The 10,000-nt window shown below is 41.9% G+C and overlaps 1 protein-coding gene across 2 annotated transcripts in view; it reads right to left on the minus strand.

The window, feature by feature from the left end:
• The window catches only part of LOC143291291 (2-aminomuconic semialdehyde dehydrogenase-like), a 31,568-nt gene extending 24,074 nt beyond the window's left edge, over positions 1-7,494 (minus strand). For both annotated transcript variants that reach the window (XM_076601138.1, XM_076601139.1), the window contains exons 1-2: positions 7,007-7,494; positions 1,435-1,635 (exon numbers count right to left, since the gene is read on the minus strand). In XM_076601138.1, the coding sequence (XP_076457253.1) occupies positions 1,435-1,635; positions 7,007-7,212 (407 nt within the window). In that variant the 5' untranslated portion in view covers positions 7,213-7,494. The remainder of the gene's footprint in view (positions 1-1,434; positions 1,636-7,006) is intronic.
• Positions 7,495-10,000: the final 2,506 nt, after the last annotated feature.

Below are 10,000 nucleotides of genomic sequence, written 5' to 3' on the forward strand. Positions count from 1 at the left end.
CTGATGATGATTGATGATGATGATGATGATGATGATGAGATGATGATGACGACATCGATCATACTAATCATCATCACCATCATCATCGTAATAGCAACAACAATCGTCATCATCACTATGTCTACAACAACAATAACGTGTACTGTACCACTTACGAATCACTAATTATCATTTAAAAAACAAAACAAAAACAAAACAAAACAAAACAAAAAAAAAAAAAAAAAAAAAAAAAAAAAAAAAAAACGAAAAAAGAATTATGTTTTTTATGACCACGGAAAAGATGGCAGTTAGAACTAACAATAATGATAAAAATATCTATAACAATGACTTGTCTTCGTTCGTGGGCTGCAACTCCCACGTTCACACGTATGTACATGAGTTGGGCTTTTACGTCTATGACCGTTTTTACCCCGCCATGTATTCAGCCATACTCCGTTTTCGGGGGTGAGCATGCTGGGTATGTTCTTGTTTCCACATCCCACCGAACGCTGACATGGATTACAGGATCTTTAACGTGCGTTATTTCATCTCCGGCTTGCGTTTGCACACGCAGGGGGTTCAGGCACAAGCAGGACTGCACATATGTTGACCTGGGAGATCGGAAAAATCTCCACCCTTTACCCGCCAGGCGCCAGCGGTTAGCGAGATTCGAACCAAGGACGCTCAGATTGAAAGTCCAACGGCTATTGCGCCCGTCTATAATAATAATAATGATAATACCACCACCACCAATACTACTACTACTACCACTACTGTATATGATAAGACAATCGTGTCCATCCACGTCCAGAAAAACAGCAGTGGAGCCCCAAAGTTGACTGCAGGTGGAGAGTGTCTTGCCCAAGTTACATCCCCACTCCCTCGGCCAAGAGGGTTTTTAGGACAGTCGGCGTTGGGGGGGATGGGTCCCAGAGGGCCACCTCAGTAGCCAGCCCCCAAGACTGCAGGACTGAGTAAGAAAGAGCCAGCGCGATCTTGCCTCCTAGTTTTGAGAGTCAGAGTCCTTCACAAAAGACTTAAGCTGCAAATGACTTTCCATGGCAAGAAGAGAAGCCACTGATCGTACAGCTTCTGTCTGCTGTTGGCCCTGACTGTAAGCTTAGGCTAGCTTAGGTCAGTCTCACTCTGTATACTGGACACTTTTTTTTTTAAATGTCTTTTCATCACAACATATTTCTCTGTGTGAAATTCGGGCTGCTCTCCCCAGGGAGAGCGCGTCGCTACACTACAGCGCCACCCATTTTTTTTGGTATTTTTTCCTGCGTGCAGTTTTATTTGTTTATGTGTATCTACTTTAGTGCAGTGGTAATTCGTCTATTTGTTTATTCATTTTTTATGTACGTATGCATGTATGTATGTATGTATGTATGTATCTATGCACGTATGTATGTATGCATGTACCTACGCATGCACACATATCCCTCGACAACCGACCTGTTGAGGTCGTGCAGGATGAAGGTGGCAAAGAAGCGGAAGTTGTGCACGGCCCGCGGGATGTCCACGCTCTTGGCCAGCCAGAGTGGCTTCCCTTGGTCGCGAGACTCCAGCCGCGCCAGCTCCTCCAGGCGGCTCTCCAGCAGGTCCGCCACGCGCATGAGCAGAGCAGACCGCTGCAGGGCCGTCTTGGCTGACCATCTGCCGGACAACAAAACAAAATCAGAATGCTCTCTCTCTCTCTCTCTCTCTCTCTCTCTATATATATATATATATATATGTTAATCCATTCAACCTAGGGAAGCTTGCAGCCTTGGCAGTTCTTTAGCCATACCGATGCCAGCAAAAAAAAAAAAAAAAAAAAAAAAAAAAAAAAAAAAAATAGAAGAAAAAAAAAGCAACAACAACGACGACAACAACAACAATCACACACACACACAAACACACACACAGGGGGAGAGAGAGAGAGAGAGAGAGAGAGAAAGAAAGTAAACTGTCATTCCTCCAACCAACACGTGGACACGTCTGGGAACACTGAAGTAGTTAGTTCCCTTTCTGTCCGGTTTATGTAAATGTAGGAGCGTGAAAACCGAGACAAAATCCGATGCCAGACCAGTGTTCAGGCGCAGGGCACAGAGAGTTAACTCTCTCCATACGAACGGTGAAAGAGACGACGTTAACAGCGTTTCACCCCAGTTACCATCATCAAAATATTGCAAGCGGAAGACTCTTATACTGAAGAGGTGAATGTTGACGAAGAATACCACAGTTCTCACGACGGAAACTAAAGGTTGGGTTATTGGACATCCGAGGGGTCTGTGTAGAGGAGAAGAGAGGACTGGCCGTACTGAGTGAGTTAACTGACCCAATTTCATGTACATGATGAAGTGGTGTATAGTGAAGCGCCGCCGTGGCCCGAATCTGTTGGTTTCTGTAGTATTTTATTCATCTGGAACATTCATTATTGTTCATTGTTGCTTTTTGTCCAGCCGACCGCATTGAGCACTTTACTATCTGCACCAAAACGTTTGCAAAATAAATAAAAATTCCATGCTTAGCAAAAGAAGTTCCTGTTTGAACAAAAAATGATAATAATGACTCCTCTTGTTGTTGTGTCAGAATAAGAGGTCAAAGTGCCAAGTTTAGAGAATACAAAACATATAAATATAACAGTAAATGCAGTTTGCATATAATTAGGCTTCTTTTTTAATTTTTTTTGTGCCCATCCCAATATTGTTTTAAACAAGATGACTGGAAAGAACAGAATTTTTCCTATTTTTATGCCAAATTTGGTGTCAACTGACAAAGTATTTGCAGAGAAAATGTCAATGTAAAAGTTTACCACGGACACACAGACACAGACACACACGGACAGACACACACACACACACACAGACACACAGACACACACAGACAACCGAACACCGGGTTAAAACACTCACTTTGTTTACACAAGTGAGTCAAAAATAGCAACCAACGTCGGGCATTCCAGGCTACATCTGTGTATATATATATATATATTTTACATTTTCCCAACACAACCTCATAAGCTTTACACTGAAAGCGAAAACGTTTCTCATCATCAATGTAGAATCCACATGCAGGGCAAGGTAGTTCTGTGGAAGTTCCAAGTTCAAACCATATCTTATTTGCGTTAAAACCAAGTATTCCTTAATTCAAACCTTGCATAACTAGTTCTGTGCCATTTGCCTGTAATAACACTTAGAATTGTTTTTTGGTTGAAGTACACTCAAATGAGAAAAAAACTATCTACAACTTTCTTTGGTTTCCATGATATCCGAATGTCAGTTTTGTTTAAAAGAACAAAGGAGTGTCTTTAAATTCTGCTGTTCATTTCCTACTCCCAGGGACAACCACACAATCCCAAAACCATGTTCCGATAAAACCTTCTTTACTTTATAAGCCCAGTTTTCTTTCCCTAACTCAAATTGTACATACATCATATCACATGCCTGCCTACAATTAGTACAAAGACGTGTTTGTGGAAGCTTCAACAGTTTCAACCAGTACTTAATGCACTTTACATAGGTTTTTACATACAAAGGATATTTTCCCGTTTCTCCATATAAAACTGTATAAGATGAATGTATTGGTACATTTAAAAAGATGTTTAATAGCATAGGTAGGTCTATGTACTTCCTGAATCTGCGATTTCACATTAATTCTAGTCCCAAAATTTCAGATGCTTATGTAAGTGAAGGTTCTATCTGTGTATCGAATAGTTTCCAAAATAAACAACAAAACAAAACAAAACAAACAAAAAAAAAACAACAACAAAAAAACAAAAACAAAAACAAAACAACAACACACACAAAAAAAACCCCCATTAAGCTTTCTTAATGTTTTTAAAATTTCGAAGACGCCTTTTTCCCTTTACTACACGATTCTTCCCATGCATAGCTCAAACTTCATTTTGTTGAAAACACCATTCCTAAGTATCCGCATTTGAATTAACCACTCTAACTTATGAACTTCCATAGTACCACTTTTCATGTACAGGTAAGTGTCTACCAGTTCTAAAAAACCATAATGTTTGTTTTATCCAAATTGCCTGTCAAACCTCAACAGTCTGCTTCTTCTTCTAATGCATATAACTGGTTCTGTAAACCTTTGACTTTCAGACAAAAGAATAACATGGTCAGCAAATAAATGTAACAAGAGAGGCAAGGCCTTCAAGACTCACTTGTGATAAATTAAGTCCCCTAGCATTAATTACAGAGTAATTTCCCTTTTTTACTAACTGCACCAAAACGTTTGCAAATTAAATTAAAATTCCATGCTTAGCAAAAGAAGTTCCTGTTTGAACAAAAAATGATAATAACAATGACTCCTCTTGTTGTTGTGTCAGAATAAGAGGCCAAAGTGCCAAGTTTAGAGAATACAAAAAATATAAATATAACAGTAAATGCAGTTTGCATATAATTAGGCTTCTTTTTTATTTTTTTTGGTGCCCATCCCAGAAGTGCAATATTGTTTTAAACAAGATGACTGGAAAGAACTGAATTTTTCCTATTTTTATGCCAAATTTGGTGTCAACTGACAAAGTATTTGCAGAGAAAATGTCAATGTTAAAGTTTACCACGGACACACAGACACACGGACACACACACACACACACACACACACACAACTGAACACCGGGTTAAAACATTGACTCACTTTGTTTACACAAGTGAGTCAAAAATATCTCCACAGCTCCAGGTATTAACTGAATACCATGTCTCCCTCTGCTCGACAGCTCCACGGCCAGTTCATTGGGAAAAAAAAGAAAAGAAAAAGAAAATGGAAATAACTCAGGGCTGAGATGAGAGAGAGGAGAGTGAGAGGGGACAGAGAGAGGAGACAGAAGAGAGAGAAAGGAGAAGAGAGAGAAAGGAGAAGAGAGAGAGAGAAGAGAGAGGAGAAAAAAGAGAGAGGAGACAGAGAGAGGAGACAGAGATAGAGGAGAGTGAGAGAGAGAGAGGAGAGAGAGAGATGAGAGAGAGAGAGGAGACAGAGGAGACAGAGAGAGAGGAGAGAGGGAGATGAGAGAGAGAGAGAGAGAGAGAGAGAGAGAGAGGAGAGAGAGAGGAGAGAGAAAGAGAGAGGAGACAGAGAGGAGAGAGAGAGAGAGGAGAGAGAGGGAGGAGACAGAGAGAGGAGAGAGAGAGGGAGGAGACAGAGAGAGGAGAGTGAGGAGAGAGAGAGAGAGGAGAAAGAGAGGAGAGAGAGAAGACAGGAGAAAAAAGAGAGAGAGGAGTCACAGAGAGAGTGAGAGAGAGAGAAGAGAGAGAGAGGGAGAGAAGAGAGGAGAGAGAGAGAGGAGACAGTGAGGAGACAGAGAGAGAGGAGAGAGAGAAAGGGGGAGAGTGAGAGAGAGAGGAGAGAGAGAGAGAGAGAGAGAGAGGTGGGGGGAGGAAGCAGAAGAAGAATTAAAAGAAGCAGAAGCAGCTCCACAGTGTCCTGCACCTCTCTCTCTCACTGTCACACACCTGTACACACGGCGCACTGACCAACTTCACTTGTGTGCTGCGCTGAGCGAAACACGAAATGAATGTCAGTTTGAACTCGGAGGAACTGTGCTCGTGAATAACACAAAACTCGAGCCCGGGCTTGTCAGTGTGGTATGCGCTGCATGCTTTAAAGTACACCACACATGAACAAGAGTGCACACACACAAACACACACACAGAGTGATTCACACACACACACACACACACACACACACACGCGCGCGCGCGCGCGCGCAATAACTTACAGAAGGGGGGGAAAAAAGAAAAGATTTGATGCACAAAAGCATTCAAACACTATCCCTGTTACATCTCTCAGTCACACACGCACACACGCACGGCACTGACGCGAGGAGTCTGCTGCATGGATGATAACTGAATGTCAATGAAAAGGGATGGAAGGTCTATGAAAAGGAATTTTCAAACAGATGTGTTTTCAGACCAGTTTCAAAAGATTGAGATGAGGAAGAGTAGCGAAGATCGTGAGGTAAACTGTTCCACTGAGACAGATGGAGCTGAATGAAGAAAGGAAGAAGGAGGAATTTTTGTTTAATGTCCCGTCACACATATAGGTGATTGAAGACATTTTGTTAAAGTATTTATGAATACATCTGAGTATTATCGGTTAGAAGGGGTGGGAGATGTGGATGAATGGAGGGTTGGGGGAAACTGGGCAAATGAGGGTAAAAATGTAGGTGAAATTTGGAAGAAAAACAAAACAACAAAAAAACCCCCTCTAAATACAGTTACAGGAAATTACTTAAAGGACTTCGTAAAAGAGAAGTCGTTAAACTGACAAGCGAAACAACTGATAATGAATGCAAAAAGTCAAAAACATCAACGTTCTCAGCCACTTGTGAAGACACACTTTCGTGTACAAAAGGCTTCATCCAGCTACAGTGAAAAATTATAGAAGAAAGGAAGAATCACTGAAGAATTGAGTTTTAACACTGGGAGCGAGAAGCCGCCGTGAATCGGAAGATGATCTGGGTTGTCAGTGGGGGTGTGTAGGTTTGAATGACTTCTCTCAAATACTGGGGGACAGCACACGAAATGGAGTTGAAGGCCGTGAGAGTTGCGACTTTATACTGAATGCGGGCACTGAGAAATTGGTAACCAGTGAAGAGAATGCAGAAGATGAGTGATATTGTCAGCCTTTTTAGTTCTAAAGATAAACCTTGCTACTGCGTTTTGAACTTTCTGGAGTTTATGTAATAAGTATAATACATCCCCCGCCCCTCTCTCTCTCTCTCTCTCTCTCTCTCTCTCTCACTGTCAAGAAAACAAAGCAACTAACCAACAAACAAATGCACACAAAACCCAACCACGGACCACTAGGATTCCCCTACTCAAATATTTCTGCACGACACGACACTACACGACACGATACGACACGGTACGGCATACAACGTTCACACTAAAAAAAAAAAAAAAAAAAAAAGGAGTTGTGCTCGCCGTTACAGACATAAACCTAAACAACAACAAACTTTACTTCTCATGATACAAAATTGCACTGCACCAGCTAGCTGACATTTGTAACTGAACACACGAGCCATACATACTCGACAAAAGCCTTGCTAGCCGCCTCCACCGCCTTCTCCACGTCTTGTTCCGTACTGTTTGGGATCTGGGCCCACGGCTGACCTGTGGAAGGGTCGAAACTGTCCAGCCATTCGCCCCCGCAGTGGTCAACGAATTCGCCGTCAATGAAGTTTTTTACGACAAGAAGTTCCCCTGGTGCAGAGCCGCTTTGGCCAGAATTCTCCATGGCGTGTGGTGTTGTTGCCGCGGTGTGGAAGTTTTCGCTGTGTGTGTGCAGACGAAAAGCTGTGTGTGTGTGTGTGTGCGGAGTGGAGAACTGTTGCGTAACGAGCAATCTGCGATGTGTTTAGCGAATACAAAATGGCGGACAGGTTTCTGGTTTCCGCTGAGTAAACTTGCAAATGTGTGCAGCGTAAAGTGAACACGCAATGTTTGCAGGATGCAAAGGTTTTCGCGAGAGCGAAGTGTTGCACGACAATATGACTTGTCCTCACTTTTGGCTGGAGTGTCAGTGGCCTTCACTGCGATGACCCTTATATGAACTTTGAACTTGATCTTATCTGCACTATCACTGGAACTGGAGTCTTCTGATTGGTCAGATGGGTTGTGTGTGTTGACACACACCCACTTTTGCATTTTCTCGGTCTGGAAAAAAGGATGAAGATTGGGATAAAGCCAGTGTCGCTCGTTGCGTGTGTCTGTTCGTTTTTTTAGTTTAGCGTCTTTTCACTATCAGTGATATTAAACGATTAAAAAAAATATATATATTAGGGGGTGGGGGGGTGGGGGGATGGGGGGAAGGAAAGCAGAAAAGGTAGAAAACTACCAAAAATGCACAACTAACATGTAATTACAGTAACAATTCAATAATGATAATAATAATCAGAAACCATTAACACAGTTCTGAAGTGCATTAAAGGAATGTAGAAATAGGGCTTTGAACTAATGCCTGTGAAATTTCGACCGTAAGAACCTCGTCAGAAATAACTTTCCAAAAATCATCTGCATAATGGTTATTCCCTTTGAAACATTGACTTGGGCAAGAAGGTTCGTAACTGCTGACAGTGAAACAAACAATGATGCATGCTGAACTGTTTACCACAGATTCATGTAACATTTTTACTATACTTTGTCTTCAGCGCATCAATTTTTATACAGAAGAAAGTAGAGGTTATTAATCTTGTATAGCAAGCTGATGGATTCGGTATTTTTTCTTTGATAATATTCTCGGGGAATAATGTCCCTTTATGTTTTAAAAACTTTTCCTTCCATCGGTTATGAAATCGACCCCATGCTGATTTTTCTAACAAAGCGTATGCCTTTTTACGGAAAGACGGACATGTATGCGTGCGTGCGTGCGTGCGTGCGTGCGTGTGTGTGTGTGTGTGTGTGTGTGTGTGTGTGTGTGTGTGTGTGTGTGTGTGTGTGTGTGTGTGTTTCGAAACAGTGAGTTATCGAACCCAGTTATTAAGCAGTTTTATATTTGGATCCATATTGGAGGACTGACTGAGACATCTTCGTTGTCATCGCATCAACTGTTCATTTAATTTGGGTTGACCGACAACAGTGGCGATACAAAGAAACTTAAAAGTTCACCTGAACCACACAAATGCATGTGCCTACACACACGCGCGCGCGCTCAAGTTATTATCCCTGAGACAAAACATGACAACAGTGGAGTGATGGCCTAGAGGTAACGCGTCTGCGTAGGAAGCGAGAGAATCTGAGCTCGCTGGTTCGAATCACAGCTAAGCCGCCGATATTTTCTCCCCCTCCACTAGACCTTGAGTGGCGGTCTGGATGCTAGTCATTCGGATGAGACGATAAACCGAGGTCCCGTGTGTGCAGCATGCACTTAGCGCACGTGAAAGGACCCACGGCAACAAAAGGGTTGTTCCTGGCAAAATTCTGTAGAAAAATCCACTTCGATAGGAAAACCAAATAAAACTGCGCGCAAAAAAAGGCCACGGTGGTACTCTCAGTGTAGCGACGCGCTCTCCCTGGGGGAGAGCAGCCCGAATTTCACACAGAGAAATCTGTTGTGACAAAAAAAAGAAGAAAAAAAAAAGAAAAAAAAAAGAAAAAAAAAGAAGAGAACTACAAATGCAACATGTAAAATTCAAATTCAGTCATCAAGATATTCAGCTGTCAGCTTTTGTCGCAAGGATCTAAAATCGGCTTCTTTATCATTTCCATATTAAGTTTTTGTTTTTAAAAAAAAGGAGCTTCTCCTAAATGCAAAGTGTATTATGAAGGGAAATTGCATCAACAACTGTGAATTTCTCCTTCTTCTTCTTTATATACATTTAGTTCGTTCGTGAGCTACAACTCCCATGTTCAATCGTATAAATACGATGTTTTACCTCACCATGTAGGCAGCCATACTCCATTTTCGTGGGGGAGGGGTGTGGGGGGTGGGTTGAAGGGGGACTGCTTGTACTGGTCTCCCGCAGCCTAGACTGCTGCTACAAAAACTGTCACTATTTTTTTATTTTGTTATTTTTTTTTTTTACTCCTGCTGTTTTTGTTGCTGCTGCTGCTGCTGCTGCTGCTGCCACTAACCTTTAACTCACTCAGTACGGCCAGTCCTCTCTTCTTCTCTATACAGACTCCTCGGCTGTCCAGTGGGTGTCTGAATGACCCAACCTTTAGCTTCCGTCGTCAGAATTATGGTATTCTTTGTCGGCATTCACCTCTTCAGTATAACAGCCTTCCGCTTGCAATATTTTGATGGTGGTAATTGGGGTGAAACGCTGTTAACGTCGTCTCTTTCGCCGTTCGTATGGAGAGAGTTAATGATGCTGTTACTGACAATTCACCCCCTACGGGATAGGTAACTAGTCCCCACTCAAATCAATGCAATCGGAAAAGATTCAAAGAAATATTCATGGTCCTTTTGGAAAGCATAAAAAGACATTGAAATTTGAATAATAATGTCAAGAAAAAAAAGAGATAAAATGATAATCTTCAGCATATTTTGATATATACTGTTTCGGATGCAAGGACACGTTACA

This window comes from Babylonia areolata, chromosome 16, assembly GCF_041734735.1.
Source record: "Babylonia areolata isolate BAREFJ2019XMU chromosome 16, ASM4173473v1, whole genome shotgun sequence".
Taxonomy (NCBI): Eukaryota; Metazoa; Mollusca; class Gastropoda; order Neogastropoda; family Buccinidae; genus Babylonia; species Babylonia areolata.